Genomic DNA, 25577 nt, shown 5'->3' with positions numbered 1-25577 from the left:
ATTATAATGCAATTGTGACCTGGTTTCATGTTGTTCATTGCTTCTTGAGCTCATATTAAGACTGAGGCCTTGATGTTTCTCGTTTAGAGCTATTTACATTTCAACCATGCTTTGATTAATCATCACTTTCCATTTCATTGGCATTCTGTGAGTCAACAAAACTCACTGATAATAGAGATGGGAGCTGTTGCCAAAAATAGACGACAAATCAAAATAGTGTTTGAACAGTTGGAATGTCCCATGAAAAATTAACTGAGCTGTTCGGAGGGGTTGCAGCCTCTTCCCCTCCGTGTGATTGGCCCCAACCCCAACACCTTCATATACATTTACATTTACATAAAATCAAATTATCACACTAATCCAAATTATTAGCCCCACCTACTGTTAATACAGTTGAATTTATTACTTTTTTATTTCTCAATATTTTTCGTTCAATTTTTTTCCCATTCCATTCTCACACCATTGCATTCAGTAAATCAAACACAATCTAGGAAAAGATGCTCAAAATATTTCACGCACATCTACTCAATTCATTACTAAAAAAACATGATCAACGGTTACAACTATTAAAATGCCACAAGAAGGAAACATTGAGCTTGCTTTAAAACTTAATCTCAAAATGGTATGCTCCAAGTACATGTTCCCATTAATATGATTGGTTGGCTATGATTTCGTATTGGTCGAAGTCGACCTATAGTGATCAATACTCTTGATTTGTTTTTCTTTTTTTGTTTTTTTTGTTTTTTTTTGCTTTTTATACTTTTGAGCCCTTTATTTAGTATTGTAATATATATGTTTTTACCCATTAAATTAACAAATGGTTAGCAAGGGTCTATGAAGCTTCTCACAGTGAGCATTTTTCTAATGAAGTCAAATTTAAAATATCCAAACAACTGACTTTAAATGCACTCATTTTGAACTCACGGATTGAAATATTTCATGTACAATCAATTTATAAATACATGTAATTCAAATTTAATAATTTAAAATACTTGTCAAATGCACACTGTAATCTCAGAAATTTTTATGATTAGATATATATACATCTAAAGAACTAAACCTTTTTTTTTTTTTTACCCTCTAAATTTGCTCCCAAACACATCACATTAACCTAATTAAACATTGCCTTGATACAGGTTACAGGGAGAGCACTAACCATACGGGTCTTTAATTGATCGAAACTTAACTATACATTAATTACAGCAAAAGAGATCAGGCAAATTAAATATATGTACAAATATACACTGTAGGCATGGTCTTCTGCTCACCAGAAAGGACACCACCTGAAAACACAAAAAAAACCATGATTGTTTAATCACATCTCCAGGAGCTTCAATTAAAGTAGCATGAGTAAACAAAATATACTGTGATAAACTGGTGATGAGATTCAATATCATTATACAGGCATTGGGCTAATAAAACACATTTCAGGCTTTAGCCCTAGTTCCAGACAACAAAGGGGTGATCTACCATCCTTACTAAAGCAAAACAGAAACTCAGCTCCTTTACTAGATCCTGAAACCTAACACTAGGAGGAATCCAACTGTTCTGATCTGCAAACTCCTGTTATTTTCATATTAAAAATAGTACAACATGCCTACCCGTCTGGAATACATTTTATATATTCTTAGACACGCATTTTGTTTTCTATATTAATCAGTACTATTGCAATAATCATAACTTTTGTATTTGTTTATTTTATTTATAATCAAAGATCAAATCAGACAAGAAGAAATTGAGAAAAACTGCTTGCTTATACAGAAATGCATTAAAATCTAACAACTATGAGGGAGGTCCAAGGTTTGAGGGAATTGCAGTGTCGGTCCCCAGAGCCCCACCAACCCAGACCCAGGGTTGGTTCCCAAGATAATTATACATTTCAATACCTAAACGGATGCAAAAAATGAAGTCGGAAGGACAAAGTATTTGATAGGAGAGGCTGTCTGTCAGCAACACATAAATCAGACAACGGTTAACTTGGCATAATTTTTTAACCCACAAGAATTAAGAGTCATGGACTTATGAAACCAATTTCCCTTTTCTCTCCTATATTATTGCTTTTCTGGAATTTATTGGCAAAATATTAACCTCCATACAAGAAAGTCCTGGCACATCATTTTGATATCCTGTGCCATTTTAATATTTTTTCAATTTAAGATGTAAGCATATCAAACTCTTCAACAATGATCATGAATTTGTATCAGGATTATTGCATCATTGAATAGGTCAACAAACTCTAGCAAAAGATTCAAGTGCATCTCAAATAAAGTCGAAACGGAATTGCAAATAGAACTGCAAAAAGAACAAGAAAAACACAAAAATCATACCCAACATAATTTTGGCACAAATTTTCGTGTGACATAGCTTGAATAATCAACTTCTGAACTTGAAGTTTAACAGATAAACCATGATCCACCTCACGAGCATCTCCAGAAATCAAGGTATTATGGTCCAGTGCATTCGGGATTGAACTAGTGGGTACGGAAGAAGAGGTAGAAAAATCACGCCCAGTAAGTTTATTACTCATCCGAGCCATAACAACAACGGCACGCTCATTCAAAACCTCATTAGCATCACCCAGTTGATTCACAGCCTACACAAACCCAGTTGAATATACAAGTTCAATTTGATGCATTAAGAAAAAGCTTCTAATAATCAGAGTGTTGTTACCTGAAGAAGTTCTCTCTCGCGAGCACCCCGTTGAGGTTGAGGAAGCTCTTTATTTAGAGCAGTTTCTTCACAATTAACAACAGGAGGAACATGGTTGCTTACCAAATTTGTCATTTGAGGAACCTCATTGAAGTTGAAAAGACGCCAATTTATTAAAGGATCGTGAACAAAGGCCTGAAAACAGGTGGAATGCAGAATTACTTCTACATTATTTCAAAAGCAAGCATAAACAACCTGAAAATACTGCATAATTTCGTCAACAATGGCCCTTTATAAAGGCATGAACAGCAAGACGAAACCCTACTTGTCACTCCAGCTTTTTTTCTCAGAATTACATTGTTGTATTTCTTTTCCATAATTGTCATTTCAAATTTATCAAAGAATGATTTCCCAAAAGAAAAAGGAAAAATAAAATCCAGCACCGATGCACAATGCTTCCATGCCATTCCAGGGGAGGGGAAAGGCATGATGTATGCACAGGCATACGTCTCCATTTGGGGAGGCTGTTTCTGCAACTTGAACCTGAAAACTTTGGGTTTGGGTATAACCATGTAGCCCTGGGTTGAAGGGTCAGCCTCAACCACAATCTCATCATGTAATTTGTTTTTGAACTGGTCTTGATTACAAGATGCTCACCCAAACAAACAGGACACAAACTTTTATTTATATACCTCCATCATGGCCATTACACTATCCTTGTGTGTTCGGAGAACTTGCATCACATTTTCGCAAGTTGAACGAAAGTTGCCCTCAATGCCACTAACCTCCATGGCTTTCACAAGCATTCTAGTCAAGCGGAAGGGAACCTGCATCATAGTGTTAAGCATACAACAGCAGACCTGGAATCCACGTCATAGCATAAAACAGATCTTTTGTTAGGTGGTAAAATTTTCCTTTGGAATACCATACCTTTTCAGGGAATTTCTCCCGATTCATTGAAGCTTCAAAGCAGTCCCCAAAATCAATGTGCAAGATTTTCCCACTGCAAAGTAAAATTTAAAAAAAGCAACACTTTATAATTAAAAAATGTAAGTGTCCTAGCCTTTTTACTTGATCACTTTCTTCCCAATCGTTAGTTACCTATAGCGGTGCAGCATAAGATTGCTTGGGTGTCGATCACCTAAGCCGAGAAGGTATCCAACCTGGAACACGTGCAACTTAAGTTTAAAAATAATAAAAAATTTAAAAAATAAAATAAAATAAAGAACTTGGACTTGTTCAGCAACTCAATGCAAGGGTTAGATAATGAGCCTTGGGATCAATAGTGACAAGTAAATGTATGACACAAGTAGGATATGCCTTCAAACAAATTTGTTTGCTCTTAAGAGAGCCAATCTTATATTAGTGGCTCTCACATACATACATCTGCAAATTATTTATCGATTAATTTAGCAAGCTGAACTTCATTGGTGATTGGCAGAACTACAAGCAATGGGCAAATAAGGCCCACCTAGTAAAAAATATACTAAGTATCTTACGATTTTTATTTATTGAATTTCATGCCCCAGATTCAAATTAAGAATATCCCGAGCGTCTACATCAAAGTTATTTGTTGTTGTAAGATCATGATAATCTAATGACCTAGTAAATCTGAATTATTTCTAGCATACTAGTCACTTCTGATGCTGCCAGACAGCACAAGGGAGTCGGTCAAAAAATACTGCATCATAATGACTTGATGTGCAGTGCGGGGTTTTAACATTTAAACCCAAGGACTCCTTTCTGTAAGTGCTTCTGGTTAAGACAAAAAGACAAGCACATACCATGCTCATGACAGCCAAGCTTCTAGTATAATTTGTTCTCCTGTCTAGCCAGACCTCAGAAGTTCGACTTTTTAACCAAAGAACCTGTCGGAAAACAAGTCAAAGCAGCTTGATATTACACAGAAAGAACAAACAAGGAACATAAAGTAGATCTGATGAGAACTCTGGAGGATACGTACCCGAGCCAGGTCATTTCCCTCGGTATTTTGCAAAGCATATTCAAACACTTCCACCTTAGCTATGAGGGGCAAATGGTCATAATCTGGAGCAAAACTAAGCATATGTTTGTGCTCTTGATTCAAAGTAATCTGAAAACAAGGAACGTATACATCAGTGACATGAGCACTGACTACATTGAATAGAAAACTATCCAGTGAATCCTAAAATGGACCTTTCTTGCTTCCCTGTACTCCCGAATGAGATGGTGGAGAGTATCACAATTAGGAACCCATCCAATTAACCCACTGTTTGGAGATAATGGAATGACATCATATCGTTGGATAGAGAGATCTTTTTCTGCTGTTTTCCTAGAATTCCCCAGTAAAGTGTTCACCAAACCGAAAAGCTGACAAAAAGCAGAAAAATAGTTTAATATGTGCATAACAAGGAAAAGAAAACAAAATAGAAATTATATGTTATTATTTTGATCACAGGAATCTGAACATAGCATCTTCTCCCAGGATGCACCAATGTTTTAAATGACTCAATCAACGCTTGCCTCAAGGCAAGGCATGCCTAAAACGCCTCGAACCTCAATCTAAAATACTAAATCCCAAAAAGGCTAACCACATTACACATTGAGGATTTGAGGCTTACACATGTACTAAAGGCACACCTTTTGCGCCTTTTTAGTTGAAGCTTATGCATTTTGGGTGTCTGATTCTCAAGTTAGATTTCGCTAGAAAACTTTAACTCCATGTTTATATAAAAGGAATGGAAATGTCATGATGTGAATTGATTTCTAAAACTCTTGAACCTCAACTTTTCCAAAATAATTGAGAGTTGTATGATTGTCTCTTAGATCTTGAAAAGTAATTTGAGCAGTGTAATGTCATTGCTATCTCTTGTCATGACTTACGTAATGAATTCAAGTTAACAATTTTTGAATGACCAACAAGTATTTTGCATGTTATATTTATTTTTTTTTATATTCGTGATTTTTTTTTATTTTTTATTTTTTAAATATACAGAATTTATTTGCATATTTTTATTTAAAAATAAAATTCTCAAAATGCTTATGCCCCAATGCTTTAAGGCTTATGCCTCATATTTCCTCACCTTATGCCTACACTTTTTAAAACATTGGGATGCACAATAAATGGAACAGAGAGAACCTGCATAACACGTTCATCCTGACGCAAGTCTTCATGTCCCTTTAGCAAGAAGGCATAATCTTCTCCATCGCTGCCATGAATTGTCAATTTCCGGGGCCTCTGCTTGGAAGTAATGACATCAAGCTGGGGAGCGAATGATGCAATCGTCACCACAGGTGCTTCTGAAAGTAGAAAATAAGGGTACCAATTTTTGTAAGAAAGCTTCATCTTAGACTTCGAATGTTGTACAACTATCAAGTCATGGGCTTTACCTGCACGATATGTCCCAGGAACAGCAAGCTGCAAATCGTGACATTCTACCAATGCTGGAGAAACTGACTATTTTTGCATATGGAAGAAAACAGTTTAGTATCATATTAACAAAAAAGCATAACTTGATGTGAAGACAAAGGTGCTACTTGCCTGCAAATCCAGAGTGGTAAGACTTTGAAGTTGCTTATCTATTCGTCTGAATACATGATAATAGAGATCCCAAGCCTGCCCAAGATTAACTGAAATTAGTATTCTCCAAGTTATTACTAACACACAATTGTGGCAGTTGAACAGCCTAGAACACTGTACAAGGATCCTATGGCCATGCCGTTAAGCCTAAACTATCAATACAAATAAATACAAACAATTTACATTCTTATATACATTTTGAAAAGCAAATGAAGCACACTTAATAAAAATGTTGGATGTCTATAAATTACTCACTAAGTGGCAACTGAAAACACTGAACAAAATTTTCCAATTTAAACAAATTATTGTTTGAGTGCTAGGAATAGATGCCTCATTAAGTCTCTTATTGCATTATTCTTAAGATTGGGTCACAATTGCATTATTTTCAAAAAAAAAAATGATTACTCATTCTAAACCTTAATCATATATATATATTATAAAGGTAGTGTTTAGAATTCCCTGGATTTGTTGAAAGAAATTGCTCATGATCATGTAAATTGGCGGAAAAAGATTCATGTAGCCAACCCCACCTAGTGAGACTCAAGGCTTGGTTTGTTGATTTAGGGAGTGTTTTGAATTTGGTTTGATGTTGTAGGTAGTCTTTAGAATTCAAAACTGTCTTGAGTGGTTCTCTCATATTATGTTTTTCAAAAACTAGTCAAGTAACTGAATCATAAAAATAGTAAATGGGGCAACTGCTCCTAGCACTGTAATTATTAGTTCTTTGGAGTATCATCTTTTGGTACCACTTGTATTGTGACTTTCTAGCTTCTCCATTTCTAAACAATGTCTCTTCAAGTTTCTTAAACCATTTTTAAATGGTGGGAGACACTTTGACTTTTTAGCATTTTGTGCCATTTCTGGACAGTTGGAGCCTCAACTGGTTTGTCTGTATGATTCTCAAATTAGCTTTTCTTTTTTAATCAATTTCTTAATTTTTTGAATCAGTGTTGATTTGGAGAAGACACAATACAAGGTTCCACTAGGAAATCAAGAACATAAGGCAATACATGCGAGTTGTGAGCAAATGATGTAATGGTATTACTAACCATTAGGTGATGCTTTCTTTCTTAAAGTAATCAAATATTGAAAACATTTCTTACAATTTACATATTTTTATAATTCAAAACTTCGTTGTGTAATGCCTCTTTCCACTTGTTTCTCCACTCAAAAATTGTGTTTCCATTTATTGTTCAATCATCTTTTTATGTCCCACTCTCTCTTTCCAACATTTCATAGCCAAGAGGATTTGCATTTGTAGCATATAGAAACAAGAAAATAGTTGAAGGTATCAACTTAATAGCTAAGTGTTTGATTTCTTCATAAACAGCTTTAAGCATTCATCCTATGGAGAATAGTTAATGCTAATCTTTTAGAACAATTACAAACTAAACTATTTGTCCATCTTATTTTCTAAGTCAAAAATTCTATTAAGAATAAAGCACTAATTTATGACTAAATACTATAAGTCTTACTATGTTTCTACTTGGTTACTAATTAATGAGGAAAGTTCATTTGGTACACACCCTATTTGTGTGCATAAACATAAAGATGCTCATATAAACATGTTGTATCAGTAACATGTCTTTATTTTTTTTAAAAAAAATTAATTACTCTTATAAAAGTATAAGTTGAATAATAGTAATTTGCTGACTTTTCAATTTTGTAAGTAATATTTTTTAGGAAAAGAGTTGAGGCACATGTATCTAATATGCATTGTATTGTTGTCAACAATAAGGACAAAGATGCTCAGATACATCGTGTATGTAATATCCCTATACTTTTTAAAAATCTAATTGATTTTTAAGATAATATAAGTCAAATAATGGTAATTTCTTAATTTTCAAAAAATATATATATTCAGTGTGATAGTTAAAGAAAATACTAATTTTCAATTCATTCTCTCTCTCCCTCTCTCTCTACACACGCGCACGTGCACATGTAAGCACACACACACACACACACACACACATATATATGTGTGTGTGTGTGTGTGTGTGTGTATAATTCACATGCAATGCATGTGTTATTAATAACTAAAAGGCACCAAAGACAAAAACTCCCCTCACCCCACTGGGGGCCCCCCTTTTTCTTCTTCACCTAACCCCAGCTTGTTACAAACAAGGGAGGTTTAAATAGAGCTTTTGTGAAAACATTGCCTAACTGAACCATAGATTTTGCAAATAAAGTCCTCACAGCCTTCTGCAACACATCGTCCCTCACAAAATGACAATCAACTTAAATGTGCTTTATCCTCTCCTGAAACATTAGGTTGCTAACAATACAAATGGCAGCTTGATTTCACAAGACACACCTATGGGTTTCATAATGAAGAATCCATCTGTGACAGCAAGATTACCTCCCAAAAATATAAAATACCTATCTACATTGTAGTACCATGATACTGCTACATTTATACATCAAGCCTCTATGAGGAGAGCCTTTGAGATACTGTAAAATTCTACAAACAAAATCTCAGTGTGGCTAGAGATTTTCAGTAAACTACTCACCACCCCTACAGAAAAGGCAGGTCTAGTGACAGTCAAGTAGATAAACTTACCACTCAACTGTTAGAGATGTTTCAAATTCTAGCAGTTTTTTTGGTTCTTTATTTTGTGGATTAATGGCAGCAGTTTTTTCTTCGTGTTAGTTTTCAGTTGTATTTTTTTGTTTAATTTCTTCCAACAGCTGGATATTAATGGCGGTATTTGAATGGTCCAGTACCATTAATCTGCTACAATAACCAGCTCAGTTACTCCTCTATGCAGCCTATAGAAAGGCTACCTCGAGCCCTTTCCTAAACACAACCAAAGAAACCTATCTCCTCTTTCTTACATGTTTTTTTCTCTCCATAAGTAGTAGTCTCCAGTAGATATCTTCTTATTATTATTTTTTTTCTACCATCTTATTTTCTACATTGGGTAACTGTATACTATAGCACCTAAAGCTGTGGAGTTTCTGAGTGTACACAAGCCCGAGCATAGCTGAGTAATTCTGGAAACCGTGCACGCTGTGACTATTTGCACCGAGAGATTTTCTCCATAGGCGCGAAGTTGGTTTTAAGGACAATGGTCCTACCATGCCTTAGCCTCTCTATTAGTAATTGTCTCACTAATATAATTTAGTTATTATTTTTACTACGTCTTAATTTCTTACATCAACTGCCTATATTGACCTTGGTCATGGAAGGACATCCCCAGACAACTTTCTGTTGGGATCTGCAGGATTATCAATGGCTCCTGAATTACCAGTCTCATTTAGCAATATATTTTTGCCAAGATAGATTCAACCTGTTCTTTCACCGTACAATCTCAGTACAAAGACACTATCATAGAGCCCCCAAATCCTTGATTTGAAAATTTTCTTGAAACCACTACTTGACATCTGCAATCCCACTTTGGCCACTGGGTAATGATGATGTCATCAACATAAACTACGAGAAGTACCATACTTGTCTCCCTTTTACGAAGCAGTAGTAGCAGTTTAGCAGCATGAGCAATAGAGGGAATTCTCATTTATTGTTTTCACCCTACAAATTAAGATAAAGGCACATCCCCTATAGATGGATGGACACCAGCATTTAGGATGCATGAGGTAACATACTTAATTCTAAGCATCTTTTATGCTAGATAACACTCTAGGTATGAAACAACAACATTTGCACACTTCTTTCTTAGACCCCAGTTTGTTAGAGTTGCACTTTATTCTTATAACTGCCAATATTATAAAAAAAAGAAAAATTAAAAATTAAAAATTAAAAACAAAAACAAAAACAGGAAAAGCCCCCTTATAATAAAGGAATCATGTGCTGATTCAACAACAACAATAACAAGCCTTAAGTCCCATTAGGTGGGATTGGCTACATGAATTCTTTTATGCCAATTCACTCGATCAAAAATTTTCCTCTATAAGATTAAGGGCTGGTAAATCCTTCCTCACTACCTCATTCCAAGTTATTTTAGGTCTACCCCTTACCCCTTTTCACGCTAAGAACAATAACTAACTCACTCCTCCTCATAGGTGCTCTAATAATCTGCTTTTCAATTGCTCAAACCATCTAAGCCGCCCTCCCTTATCTTGTTTTCAATCAGTTCTAGGCCTAAATTATTCCGTATATGCTCATTTCTTACTTCATTTTTAATGTTAAACCACTCATTCACCATAACATTCGAATCTCAGCAACTTTTATCTTTTGTACATGTTTCTTAATTGCCCAACATTCTGAACCATATAGCATAGCTGGCCTTATAGTCGTCGTATAAAACTTCCCTTTTTAATTTTAAGGGTATTCTACGATCACACAACACACCTAACGTACTCCATTTTACCCAACCTGTTTTAATTCCATGTACTACATCTTCTTCAATTTCCCTTTCAGCTTGCATAATAGATCCAAGATATCTAAATCTATCAACACTACAAATCTCTTGACTATCAAGCTTAATCTTCTCTCTATTTCTACTCCTTACATTACTAAAATTATATTTCATATATTTTGTCTTATTCCTATTTATCCTAAACCCTTTATTCTCTAATGTGGCTCTCTGAAGTTCCAACTTAGATTCCACTCCACTCCTACTATCATCACTCAACACGATATCATCTTCAAACAACATACACCAAGAAATCTCATTTTGGATATTTTTAGTTTGTTCATCAATTAATAAAGTAAAAAAATAAGGACACAAAATAAAACCTTGATGTACACCTATTTGATTGAAAAATCTCTAGATTCTCCTCCTACAGTCCTAACGCTAGTCACTACTTTATCATACATATCCTTAATGACCTTCGTATATCCAAGGTCTTAAATTTCGATTTGGACTCAAATTTCGAAGCTCCAAAAGTACAGAAATTTCGACGGAAATTTCGATTTTGATGTCGATTTGAAAAAATAACGAAAACTAGTAGTAAAGCAGGGAATTCTTTGTGAGACTTTAGAAATGGTTAACAAACATATAAAAATATAAGTTTTAAGACTAATATATTACAAATTAAATACATCTATGTTTTGTATGAGGTGGAAAAGTTGTAAAATAGTACGTGTATCAAACATGTTTGTAAGATTATGTACATTAAACATATTTAGTTAATGCAAATGAAATTCATAAATCATTTAAATATTATTTATTATACAAATATTGATAATTTAGACATGAATGGTTAAATAAAATATAACTCTTAAGTTTATTTTTTTCATATAATTTCAAAAGCACTTGTGATAACCTTTTGTTACAATAAAATAAATTAAAAGAGAAATTTCACTTCACTCTCGAGGTTTCGATAAATTTCGACAAATTTCGCTAAAATTTCAAGGTTTCGATAAATTTCGGACGTTTCGTTGAGATTTTGACGGAAATTATGCAAGACGGAAATCAACAGCCATTTCAATTTCGAGGGTGACGGAATTGGAATTTTCTTGGTTTTTATACTAGTGCTCAATAAATTTGTTACCCAAATAATTCCTTTTATCCTCTAAACATTTCCAAACTTCAATTGGTATTTTATCTGGTCCTATAGATTTCCCACTTTTCATCTTTCTTAATGTAATCTTAGCTTCAAGGAGCAAGGATTCTAATTTTACGAATAAATCTCCTATTTTTAGTCTTCTTCTCATTTGCCACTTCCAAGTTCACTCTTTCATTTTTATTTTCATTAAACAACTTATCAATGTATCTCTACCACCTCTTTTTTATCTCTTTTTCTCTAATTAAGACATTATCATTCTTGTCCTTTATATATTTTACATCACCTAAATCTTTACTTATTCTTTCAATAACTCAAGCAAGTTTATAAATGTCTTTTTCTCCTTCTCATAAGCTCTATGTTTAGCTTCACTAATAGTCATTTTTGCGTTTTTCTTTGCTTCTTTATATTTTTTAAGACTTTCTATATTTCTATAATTTTTTCCATATTTTATACCAATTTCTCTTTGTCTTAACAGCTTTATGGACTTCTTGATCCCACCACCAACTTTCTTTACCACCAAAGTATCTTCCTTTGGACTCACCTAAAAACTTTTTTTCTATCATAGTGATAGAATTAGTCATTTTATTCCAAACAGTATTTGCATCAACTGTGCTGATTCAGCACTGAAAGAGAATCAATTCATCAAAGAGAGTACCAATTATTCAATTGAGATTTTCATAGGCCCTAAAGTGAAATGTTAGTAGAAGATCAATTATAATGAAAATGTAATAAATTTATGTCTGTTTAAAAATATTCTGCTGGTACGCCATTTTCAAGTGCAATGAAGCTTTTCAAAGTCAATGGTGACACCATCACATTAAATAGGCGTATAGACAGAAAGGATCATGCTTAATTGCAGGGGAAAACTATTATCTGCTTTTCCAGGAAGATGACTGCAAAAGACATAATGCACCATTTAACTGTGTTTTCCACATTTAGGAAAGAGAGAAACTGCAAGACAGTCGATGGCATACAAAACCCAATTATACAAGAAAAATTTTGACAGATGAGGATAATTAATACCAGTAAAATAAACAAAACGAAAATTATGCTCATTTTCTTCATAAATGAAAAATTAGAATTGTAATCCTACAGACGACAAAAGAACCACAGTTTGAAGTAAAAATGTTACTGCATACAAAACCCAATTATACAAGAAAAAATTTGACAGATGATGAGGATAATTAATACCAGTAAAAGAAACAACACGAAAATTATGCTCATTTTCTTCATAAATGAAAAATTAGAATGGTAATCCTACAGACGAAAAAAGAACCACAGTTTGAAGTAAAAATGTTACTGGATACCTGATTAAGTTCAGTATCTTTTCCAGTAATCTTATATTTCATACAGCATTCATAGGCGTCAAGTAATTCATTGCGATATGCCTGAAATCATCACACAAAGCAGAATTACCAATAAAATGTACGAACTGAAATACGGAGCATCCTTAAAATGCTCAAGGGCTTGAAAGTGAAATGTTGAACATTTATTCAACTCTGCAAATTAAGGTGCAAATTGTAGGCAGTAAAATAATTAGGGTAGACACAGCTACACATTTGGAATTTACAAATGTTGCAAAATAAACTGTAAACCCAGCAAAATTACTTTTTGCTCTTGATGGGAGATAAAAATACAGTTACTATTATGACAAATAGAAGCCTACCTGAATGAATGCCTTCTCTTTAATTGTCGTATCATTTGTCATTGCTCCTTCCTCAATCATTACATGCAATGGCTCCAACACCTTTAGCATACCCTCAATATTGTGCTCACCAAAATACAAACGACTAGCCTCTTCCAATGCCTCATGCCACATCTCATGCCATAGTATTGCAACCCTGATTAACTCCTTCGATACAAGTTGTGCCTGCATGAACAAAGACTATCAATAAAATCAACAGCATTATTTAAAAATTAAAGAAAGTGAAATAGGTAAATACCGTTCACCTGATCAACAAGTACCCCACTATGCTGTCGAACCTTGTCAACCACTTCTTGAGCTGCAGCTCTGCGTAAAGTGCTTATGGATTTACAAGCAACAAGAAGAGGGTACATAAGAGCCTGTCAATGGATTAAATTGCATTACCACACAGAAGGCAACATTTGCTGAGAAAATCAACTATAAAAAAATAATCTACATCGAAAACAAGGCTGTTAAGGCTTGATGTACACAATCTAAAACCTTAAGTTTCTAGGTAAATTGTTATCTGACAAGGTTTCTGAGCCATGGTTACCAGGAGAAATTGGCTTCTATTCTTGTTTCCATGCTTATTTTGTGATTGTTAAAAATTATCTTATTTCCTAAAGTGCTAGTAAACATTAGATTTTCTCTCCATGCCCAATAGGGCTACAAGGGCAGGGAGTGCTAAGGCTTGATGTACATTGTTAGCACACAACCAAACAGTGATTCCAAATCCTAAAAATGACTCACAAATGAGAGACATACCTACATATAAGAAAAAAAGTGATACCAAATTCTACAAATGTATGAAAAACATTTGGAAGGAAATGCTCAAGATTATTGTATGAACGAATAAAGTGGGGCAATCATGATCAAGTATAATGGTACTTTTCCTATTTAGGCAATAGATCAGAGGAAGAGAGACATGAAGAGGTTCTTGGCTTAAGTTGCAGTTATGGGTAGTGTTCATAAAAGGGTTGCTGAGATGCTGCTAAGAAGCCTTAAAGAGCATGATATAAAGGGTAGTAGGCATTGTCTTAGTTTCTATGAAATTGTCCAAATTTCTGCTTTCCACCATCCTAAATATTGAAATTGGTCTACTTCCACATTACAAAATTTCCAAAAATCATTTGAAATTTATCAAAATCTCAAAATTGCCATGAATTTTGTCCAAATTTTGCGTATGAAACACATCTTGAAATTGAAATGCATAACACTCCAAATAGAAAATTTTATTTTTGTAAATTTATTTTTTATTTTTTCTAATTTCAAATTAATGATTACTACAAGGATATGGATAGCTTTAGGATTTTTGAAGTTTTACGCACAATTGAACTCAAGATATTGACTACAACATTTATTCGACCCTTTATAGCTTATGCATATATTAGTTGTATTTGCACAATCACCATATCTAAATAATCAGTGGATTTCATCCATATCAATTGAATAGGTTTAATAAGGTTATTGCAATTTACACCCACAATTGTGCCAAAAATGTATTTTACTTAACAATATCCAGTTCCAAATCTTGCGTCCTGTCTACTAATAATTTCTAAAGTTTGATAAAACAATTCCATGATTTACTACAAATTTACATCATTTTTTTATTTTCAAAATTGAAACTTAAATTGAATTTTGGCATTGAAATTTTCGTAGTTCTGAATCCTAAAAAGTTTATTCAAGATCAAAATTTAAAACCTTGGTAGCAGGTATGATCAGAAACAACTTAATTTTGTAAGTAGAAGACAAATTTTCAATGCAGTTCTTATTGGTAATGAGGCAGTTCACTCAAGATCCAAAGATGTTGAGTATTACATGCAAGTTAGTCATAAAGAAGACTTATGATTACGTGGATTGGAACTTTCTCATATAAATTTTAGAAACGATGAGTTTGGGACTACGTGAAGTATGTGGGTGAAGAAATGTGTATCACCATATGCTTAACAATGTTTTCTTGAGTGCACTATTAGGTTTTTCACAAACAGTACAAGGATTTGGCAAGAGCATTTCTTTATTAGGATTTCCGATAATGCTTAAGATATGGGTTTAATGCACATTTGAATTCAAGACAACTCTTTACAGATGGAACTATGAAGATTTGTGATGTTATTGTGGAGTAAATTCTCGACTTTATTTGTCTTCTTGCTTTTGAAGCGATGTCTTGCGTAAGGTTGAACCTAGGGAAGAGAGAGACTGGACAACTAGGAGAGCTAGGAGGAAGTGAAGAGACACCTCTTGGCTAAGAGTTTGGGATGCAACATGGGGGTCTCTTCCTAACTCTTACTTGAGACTTCCTCTGGGTGACACAAGCATAAGGAGCATGGAACCCCATTATATAGAAGATTGAGGGCCAGTAGGTGGTTAAGCAGTGCCTATCTAAAGGGAGTAAGGTCAACCCTTCAAGGCAGCAGCTAAATTACCTATATGTTTTGATGCCCATCTTCTCAAATCCCATCATGTTGGTGAAGAGGTTGGAAAGCATCCAGAAGAGATCCTTCAGAGGCAGCGATGGCCAGTTGTTTTGGTGTCACTTCCTGAAGTGGGGGATCATCACTACCTATATGAAAAGGTTCGTTGGTGGCTAAAAATCCTTCATTGATTAATAATTTATTTCTCGGTAAAATGCCATGGAGATTGTTACTTCAAAGGGAAAATTTTGAATGTGATCATTGAATCTAAATATGGGGAGGAGCAGAGTGGCTAGATTCCAAGGAACCTCAATGCATTTCTGGCATGATATCACGCATAGAGATTCTAAGGCATAATGAGAGATTCCATAGACCCTTTTTTGTTGCCCACGAAGAGGAATGGATTCTTTTGAAATTGTATGAATATTAATGGGGATCTAGCAATCGAAATCCAGGGGGCCTTTGATTTGGGAAGTGAGGGGTATCCTAAGGCTTGACCATCCCCCTCATGGATGGAAAATGCATGTGACAGAAGGGAGCAGAATAAAAGCAGGTGTTAACTAATAATGGAAGTTTGGGTGCAATATCTTTATGTAATTTTGTGAAGGGATGAAGAAGCTAGTAGCAAGCATTTACCCTAAGCAGCAATTTGGAAGGTAAATGGTCCTTCCAGTGTGCCTTCACTTGGCAGGCCATGTCGCAAGGAATATTATTGACAATGTGCAGAAAAAAAGGTGGGGGGGGGGGGGGGAAGGGATTTGTATAGCCAATAAATGCTTCTTAGACAAAAGGAATGGGCATTGGTCAGCAAAAAACTATAGCATGTCATTGGGAGAGAATGTTGTGAAGTTTGTCCCTGCCATGGTCTGTGTCACATGGAATTCTTCAGGTTATTTCAGACAGCAAAGAAGCAGCTTTGGCCATGGATAGGTTCTCATTCCAAAAATAAGAATAGAGAGGGACGGGATGTCAATACTTTGGATATGGAGATGAATGAACATGAGCATTTAAAGGAATAGATGACAATTTAGTAAAAATAAAAGAAAATAGTTGTATAGACTACATTTTATTTGACAGGAGATTGTGGCCTAAATCATTATCTTTTGTAAATTTGGATCATTGCTTTCAAGTTTGTATACACTTTAAGTGTACTTTGGAGGCTACCTCTCTCATAAAAATTTTCCTTTCGGCTGTTCATCAATCATGTTACAGTAAGCATTTCCTAATTTTCACCAACCGATTTTTGGTTTTATGAATGGTTGTTTTTCCCATCCAAAAGACTTGAAGACATTTGAAACAGTTTCCTTCAGCGTAGCAAGTGAGAGAATTCAAACAGAGTGTACTTAAATATGGATTCATCAAGCAACTAATTGAAATTGTCGCTGTGTGACTTGGATGTCACGGGTTCGAAGCGTGGAAACAGCCTCTTGCAAAAATGCAAGGTAAGGCTGCGTACTATAGACCCATTGTGGTCCACCCCTTCCTCAGACCCCACATATGCAGGAGCTTTGTGCACCAGGCTGCCTTGTCTTCCTTTTTCTTTGTTTTTTTCTTTTGAGATTGTTGACTTAAAAGATCTTGACGACTAAAAGCGGGCAACTGTGGAGAAAGGCTGTTGGTGCAAAATATGACAACAAATTTTTTATTTCAATTAAAGTTTTTATGCTTCATAAGTACGAAAATTTTGATGGAAATTTCAATTTCAATTGCAGTTTTAACAAATGATAGAAATTAGTGGTATAAAATTTAGTGGTAAGGCATAAGTTTTTTTTTTTTTTTGAAAAAAAAAAATAAAAAAATAGATACTACTTGTTGAGATTTTAATTAAATGAATGACCTAACTTGAAGATAGGTCTCTCCCTATATTTATAATGCAAATCAAATACATTCAAATGACCATAATACCCTTAATAACTCTCACTAGTTAACGTACTAGCGCACTTAATAATAATACTAAAAGACTAAAATAACCTTTAACACTCCCTCTCAAGCTGGAGCATATCATATGCTCCTAGCTTGTTATAAATAAATTTAACACGAGCACCCCCAAAGCTTTGGTAAACAAATCAACAAGCTGCATATCGGACTTCACATAAGTGGTGGTATAAGTTTTAGTAGTGTGCTTTTGCACAAATTTCTCCCGAAAAAAATGTCAATCAACTTCAATATGTTTCGTTCGCTCATGAAAGACCAAGTTGGAGGCAATATGAAGAGCAATTTGATTATCAGACATCAGCTCCATAGGTTGAGAATGTGGAAAACCCAATTCTTCCAACATGATCTTCAACCAAACAATTTCACAAGTAGTGTGAGTCATAGCTATATACTCTAATTCAGCACTTGACCTAACCACTACAATTTGTTTCTTACACTTCCAAGAAACCAAATTACCACCAACCAAAATACAGTACCCAACTGTGGATCTTTGGTTGAAAGGCAATCTAGCCCAATCTGCATCTATATATCCCTGAATTTAAATATGACCTTGTTCTCGATATAAAAAACCTCTCCGAGGTGCACCTCTGAGATATTCAAGATGCGAATTATTGCGTCCCAGTGACTTGTCCTCAGATAATCCAAAATTTGACTCACAACATTTGTTGGAATATGTCGAATTGAGTGATTGTGAGATAATTCAACTTTCCAACAAGTCTCTAGTGTTGTCCAGGATTAGGCAACAGATCACCCATATCTGACACTAACTTGTTGTTAGGATCCATGAGTGTACAAAATTGGATCCCAATAATCTAGTTTCCTCCAACAAATCAAGAACATACTTCCTCTGTGACAAAAAAAATTCCCATACGAGATCCAGATACTTCTATACCCAACAAGTACTTCAATGATCTGAAATCTTTGGTTTGAAACTTAGTATGCAGAAAAAGTTTGAGACCCTAAATACCTTTATCATCATCACCTATAATAACAATACTAGCCACATACCAACAAGTAGGATCCTACCCGATGAAGTGTGAGTATGACGATAAAACATAGTGATCCACTGCACACCATTGAAGACCAAACTCAAGTACTACAGCACTAAGTCAACCAAGCCATGCACAGGGAGAATGTTTTAAACCATACAGTGCCTTCTTGAGCCAACACACTAAACTTGACTCCCCCTGAGAAACAAATCCAAGTGGTTGCTCCATATAGACCTCTTCCTCAAGATCACCATGCAAGAAGGCATTCTTCACATCTACTTGATGTAGAGGCCAGTGAAAAGTGGTAGCCAAGGAAATGAATAGACGTACTGATGTAAGTTTGGCAACAGGAGAAAAAGTGTCAAAATAATCCAAACCATACACCTTAGCAACAAGACGTGCCTTCAGATGAACCACAGAACCACTAGGGTTGACTTTCACAGTGTATACTACTCCACCCATAGTGAGCTAAGACTGGCTAAACAAATTTAGGAAGGGCAGCAATTGATAGAGCAGTAACGAAACAATAATAGGAGGGTGATAAGAAGTCATAGCAAACATAGTTGGAAATGGGATGTTCGGTACATATGTGTTTACCTTTCCAAAAAACAATGGGAAGATCAACATCATGGGAAATATGATCATCAAACGAGAAACCAAAGGCGTGGTAGTAGAAACTAAAGGGGACTCTCTTCCTTGGAGTCGTCGGCGTGAATACACCTACAAATTAAGATGATCGACACAATGAGGAGGACTCGAACTACATGGAGACACAAATGGTCGATTGGGCAAGGAAGTAGAATCTGAAAGATTAGGTAGAGGAAGAGACTCATTAAGATCAGAAGCAATAAGGGACTAAGTGTAGTAAGGTGTAGACTCATAAAAGGTAACATCCACAAAAACCAATGTTTTAGAAGGCGAAGGCATAAGCCGAAGGCATAAGACAAGGCATTTTAACCCTTACGAGGCAAGGCGTAAGCCTTAAGGCATTAGGGCATAAGCCTTTCAAGAATTTGTTTCTTAAGATAAAATATGTAAATAAAATTTATATATTTTAAAAATAAGAAAAAATTAAGAAAATCACAAATATAATTTAAAAAAAAGAAAAATTATATATACTTTGCAAACTACTTGTTGGCTATTCAAAAATTGCTAACTTGAATACATGACATAAATAATGACAAGAGATAGCTATACTATTACAAAGTTTAAACTATTTTCATGATCTAAGACAAGAGTTCTAGAAATTAACTTATATTACGACATTCCTTCTATAGAAACATGCAGTTAAAAATTTTTAACCAATTCTTACTTGAAAATCACACGCCCAAAATGCATAATCCTCAACTAAAAAGGCACAAAAGGCATTCCTTTTGTAAATTTGCATAAGCTTTAGCATTTAATGCATCAGCCTTTTTGGAATTTGGTATTTTAGATTGACACTCAAGGTGTTTTAGGCATGTCATGTCTCGAGGCAAGCCTCGATTAAGTCTTTTAAAACACTAGCAGAAACAAAGAAGCGATACAGCGTAGGGCTATAACAACGATATCCCTTTTGAGTATATAAGTAGCCTAGAAAGATACATTTTATAGCATGAAGATCCAACTTATCCACCCCAAGAGTTAGTTAATGAACAAAAGACACACACCTGAATATACGAGGAAGGGAAAATAAAGATGAATTAGGAAAGAGAATGGAACAAAGAATTTTACCACTAAGAACAAAAGATGGCATCTTGTTGATCAGATGGCAAGCAGTAGGTACAACATCACTCCAAAACACTTCAGGTGCATGCATTTGATATTTGATAAATTAAGGTGCGAGTGAGGGGAGTTCTGACACTCCTATCAAGTTGTTTCTTGTTTCTTTATATATATAAATATATATATATATATATATATGTATATATATATATATTTTTTAAATCAGGTGCTCCCAAAAGACGCTTTCTCATATAAGGCATAAAAGGCACAATTTTTTTCCTGAGGCGTACGCATTTGAGGATTTATGCCTCTCCAGTTACACCTTAGGGCGTTTTATGCTCAAAATGCCCCAAGGTGTGCCTCACAAACACCTTTTAAAACATTGTTTGATAAAGTAGGGTGTGAGTGGTTTCAAGGATACGTATATTTTTCCATCTACAAACCCATTTTGTTGAGTGTGGGTACAAGATGATTGGTGAATAATACCAAACTAAGTCATAGAAGTAGTGAATTGTATCCTGAAATACTATTTAGCAATACCAATTTATCACTATAAAGTATTCAAATTGGCAAACCAAATTGAGTCTTTATTTCAAAACAAAAGGCACAAAAATATACGAAATAACTCAAACGATCTTTTATTAAATATAGCAAGTCATCCTTGAATAATCATCCAAAAAGGTTATAAAGTACCGAAAAACCAACTTGGACGCAACTCTACTAGGACCCCAAACATCAAAATGGACTAACATGAAAGGTCTTGCAGCCCATTTATTGATTGCGAAAGCAAAAGGGACACGATGATGATTTCCCAATTGACAAATCACAATCAAGACTAGACACATAACTCAAATTAGGAACTAGGCGTTTCAACTTTTCCAATGAAGGATGACCAAGGCAACAATGAATTTGGAGAGGTGTAGTAGCAGTAATGCAGGCGGTAGAAGGAGATAGTGGCTCAAAGTGATAAAGTCCACCAGCTTCACGCCCTCCGCCAATCATCTTCCTCGCCTTCAAATCCTGAATAACCCTAGAATCAAGGAAGAATGTTACTGAACAATTCATGGATTTAGTAATCTTGCTAATAGACATAAGATTGAAAGGAAACTAGGAATATACAAAATTGAAGGAAGAGAAATAGAAAAAGTGGGATTTACAGCCCCAATTCCCTTAACGGCAGTGGTGGATCTATCAACAAGAGTAACACAGAGTAAATTTGTAGGATATTGAAGAGTAGACAAGAAGTTACATATAATTGTGAAATAATCAGTGGTAGCTGAGTTTATAACCCAAGGACTATGATGAGAAGTACCGAATGATAGAATGCTGTAGGATTACTTGTTTGGGCAAGAGATGCAAAGGGAAAAGAAGCTTGTTGTGACGTTTGATACTGCTAGGACTTGGAATACTCTTCGACAGACACAATATGTTAACCCCCCCTCCCTTGGCCCCAAAGTTGTGGAGTGGCTACATTGGCAACACATGAAGGTCTACCAGAGAGATTCTAACACTGCTCAATAGTATGATTACCTCATCCACAATGAGTGCCCTTGTGAGGAGTGCCTCTACCTCATCGATCTCTACCACCACGGCAGCTTAAACAACCTCAATAATTTTTTTGGTTGTTTAGTAGAGAACTAAAAATCACCCTGAGTGGCAAAGGTTGTCCTCTCAAAGAGAGATGCAAGAGCAGGAGAATGTGTGCTAAAGGAAGCACAAAGGATGCGAGAATAAATATCAGCAACTGATGGAAAGTCTGCACTACTAAGCATCTGTGACTAGACTCCCTCAAACTTGGGTCTCAAGCCAGCTAGAACCTGAAGAACTATCATCTGCTTCCTCTGCTTCTACATCACACGAATGCCGGTGGTTATAGGTTGCACAATGTTTAGCTCCTCATGAATACATTTCATTTCTCCAAAATAATTTTCAATACTCATGTCTCCTTGTTGTAACTAAAAGCACTCCTGGGATAAATCATACGTACATCTAATGTTACGAAAGTATAGAAGCTTGGCATAATCTTAAATCTCCTCGCACATATCTAGATGCATGCACATCCGTGCAATCTGGGGCTCCATTGAATTCCATAAAAGGGAAACAATCAAGGCATCTTCCTAATTCCACACTTCTTTTCTCTTCTCATCAGAAGGATTAGATTGGTGCAAGTGGTCAAATTTTCCTAATCCTACTAAATAAACCCAAACAACCTTAGACCATTGAACAAAATTCTTTCCATCCAACTTTTGAGTTGTTATCTTTGGCAAGGATGAAGGAAACATGTTTTTGGGATTCAGAGATTCCATCCCAACACTCACAAACCAGCAGCCACACCAAATAAGACAAGGAGAATAATCAAAACTGATCGGGACAAACACAAACGATGTGAAGCACCAAAACAACCACGAATAAGGTGAACCACTTACCAACTGATATACACTGCCGCAGCCTCACAATTCAACTTACGAACACTGCCACTGTCCAAAATCTCACAAAAGAGCCTTTACGAACACCAAAAAACAATTAATGGATTACCATGAGAGCATGGTCGAAAAAAGTAGGATCTTTGAGCAAAGAACATGCCCAACAGCTTGATTATATGGTCTAGGGAAGGAATCAGATCATGGTGGAGGAAAGAAAATCATAAAAAGGCAACCGGAATCTCTCCCATGCGCCAGTGCATGGGGTTGGGACTGCCGGTAGTCTTCTAGCGCATGAGGGCGCGTGAGGTACATTCAAGCGATGGGGTTTTGTAGGGTTAGCCATCAGAGGGTTCTGTTTTAGGCTATATGGTTGGTTTTGTGAAATAATGAAGAGTGGAGATGGATCTGAGAAGGGCAGCAAAGGAAAGGTGATTTCTGGTGATGGCTAAGTGTGACAGGGTTTAGGTTGGATCACGCTCTAATACCATGTAAGATTTTGATTAAATGAATGACCTAACTTAAATATAGGTCTCTCCCTCTATTTATAATTCAAATCAAATACATTCTAATGACCATAATTTCCTTACTATCTCTCACTAATTAACATACTAACTCTCCAATGGAAACTTTAGCAAGCCAGAAATTGACTGCAATTTCCATTTCATGGGTGGTGGAATTCGGAATGCGAAAGCTTCAATGAGAATTTCATGGAAATTTAAGAATTTGGTTGGATTTCCAAAGAAAAGAGTATTACAAAGTAGGTGTTTGGAAGTTGACAAGAAAAAAGTGGAAAGATTTCTTTTCCTTGATTCAATTTAAGGTGGGATGGTAAGAAACCATATAGAATGGCTGAAGAGACACAAAAACAGACAAGGAAGAATGAAGACATTTAATCAGAAATTCCTCATGGTATTGGCCCAGTTTGTTAATATCTTCCGGCATCTGTATGTTGATACCTTAGGCTCCAACTTGCATAGGGCACAAAACTGGCCTAAAGTTTATTGGCATAGATAGAACCGTTCAGCATTTGGTTGACTATGGTCATTATTGCACCACAGTGAATAATGATTTTGGAAATTTTATGATGTGGCTGATGGAAAACTTTAGATCATACATCGGCCTCAAAAATGATATTCAATAACTTGGGATTTTGAGATACTGTAATTTACATTAAGTAATGAAATAATAAATGGGGTCCAAAAAGTTCCCAAAGAAAATTTTCAATACACTGCTACAAGTTCATATTACTGCCAAGAAAATCAATAAATTCTTAAATTTTTAAAATTAAAAAAATAAAGATGTTGAAAAAGAAAGAAGCAATTATGAAAGATACACTCGCCTGCTAATACTAGGAAAATACATAAGCAAATATACTTTCTCCATGCCCTAATTGAAAGAATAATCTCTACCAGATAAATGTACCAAAAAGTCAATTAAATTGCTCGTCAAGAGAAGACAAAATTTATGATTATAGTTATGGACACGTATGAGGAGCAAACCTGTGGATGATTTTGCCCAATGCGCACCAGAAGAGACTGAATCAATTCTCTTACAGCATGGTTATTTGAATGTATCCTGGCAATAATTTGGGGCAAAACAACCAGCCATGTGTTGATATTAACATGTGCAAAACCTTTCTGTAGTGCCATTTGAACCTCTGTGGTAGCTCCATGGTTAAACCATAATGTGAGAAGACGAAGTATATCCTGGGCAGAAAAAGCAAAACACCGAGAAGAGTTAATGAGAATTGTCAAACCACCTAACAAGTCAACCAAGGCAGGATCCAACAAATGCATGGGTGATGAATATCGGGTTTCTATGTTGATGAACTATATATCATGGTCAGATTCTGACTTTGATACAATATAATTACAATTTGATTAAAAGATATCAAATACAATGATTTTTAATTTTAATCTGACTATAATAGGTTCAATCTTATACCTATGTAGTTCAATTTAATTTGTCAAAGCATAACCATTTGGGAGTACAGAAATAGAGTTTTAATATCTACAAAATCTAACATAATAGCCAATATTGGACACCTCAATTATATTCAGGAGCAAGGAGCCAACTGACAAGCTAATAGCAAGCTGAACTACTAGATGCCTAAAATATGTTGTTCTAAATATGAAGGGATATGATTACCTGCAAACTATCATCCACTCCTTTCGCATTTGCTGCAAATGCTATTGAATGAAAGTATCCAGTTACTGCTGCAACAACAAACTGAGCTGCAATTGCAGGGAAGCCCCTCAAAGTATAATGAGACATCACTGCAGTATTAAACAGTGCCCATGCATGCCATGCATTTGCCCATTTTGTGGCACACTGGGTGGCATTCCTAAATGAGTTACGGATTTCTACATAACAGGTGAGTAATGTTAGAAAGGTACAAATTCAAAGAAAGGCAAGGACCACAGATCATAAGCACTGACTACCTTGTATAGAATCATCATCCAAACCAGGAGAAAGTGCCCACTGCCACGTTCCAAGTGTAAGATATACACGAGCAAGCAGTGGAACATTTGAGCTTGAACTGCTAGTTAAGCCAGTAGGGGTAATTGATTGAATATTTGGTGCACTTGAAAGCTCTCTACTCAGATCCTATAATAGTAAGATTGCATCACAAAAGTGAATGTGCTTAAGAGTATTAGAAACAAACAGAAGAAAATGCTAGAAGAAATTACTATACACCCAAACAATAAGCAGTTGTTGCTCACTACTACTTTAAAACTTAAAGGGAAATTTCTT

The 25577-nt window shown here is 35.3% G+C and overlaps 1 protein-coding gene across 3 annotated transcripts in view; it reads right to left on the bottom strand.

The window, feature by feature from the left end:
• Window positions 1-951: 951 nt before the first annotated feature.
• Window positions 952-25577, bottom strand: part of LOC131164554 (serine/threonine-protein kinase TOR) — a 134696-nt gene continuing 110070 nt past the window's right edge. For 2 of the 3 annotated variants that reach the window (XM_058121828.1, XM_058121829.1), the window contains exons 40-57: window positions 25265-25430; window positions 24972-25186; window positions 24323-24529; window positions 13628-13741; window positions 13344-13547; window positions 12985-13065; window positions 6166-6244; window positions 6019-6081; window positions 5768-5928; window positions 4825-4998; window positions 4613-4741; window positions 4434-4517; window positions 3751-3812; window positions 3580-3652; window positions 3342-3476; window positions 2671-2844; window positions 2328-2593; window positions 952-1283 (exon numbers count right to left, since the gene is read on the bottom strand). In XM_058121828.1, the coding sequence (XP_057977811.1) occupies window positions 1265-1283; window positions 2328-2593; window positions 2671-2844; window positions 3342-3476; window positions 3580-3652; window positions 3751-3812; window positions 4434-4517; window positions 4613-4741; window positions 4825-4998; window positions 5768-5928; window positions 6019-6081; window positions 6166-6244; window positions 12985-13065; window positions 13344-13547; window positions 13628-13741; window positions 24323-24529; window positions 24972-25186; window positions 25265-25430 (2406 nt within the window). In that variant the 3' untranslated portion in view covers window positions 952-1264. The remainder of the gene's footprint in view (window positions 1284-2327; window positions 2594-2670; window positions 2845-3341; window positions 3477-3579; window positions 3653-3750; window positions 3813-4433; window positions 4518-4612; window positions 4742-4824; window positions 4999-5767; window positions 5929-6018; window positions 6082-6165; window positions 6245-12984; window positions 13066-13343; window positions 13548-13627; window positions 13742-24322; window positions 24530-24971; window positions 25187-25264; window positions 25431-25577) is intronic. The other variant, XM_058121830.1, reaches the window with a different exon arrangement.

The sequence above is a fragment of the Malania oleifera genome, chromosome 9 (genome assembly GCF_029873635.1).
Source record: "Malania oleifera isolate guangnan ecotype guangnan chromosome 9, ASM2987363v1, whole genome shotgun sequence".
Taxonomy (NCBI): domain Eukaryota; kingdom Viridiplantae; phylum Streptophyta; class Magnoliopsida; order Santalales; family Ximeniaceae; genus Malania; species Malania oleifera.
This window is presented reverse-complemented; position numbering and strand designations above follow the sequence as displayed.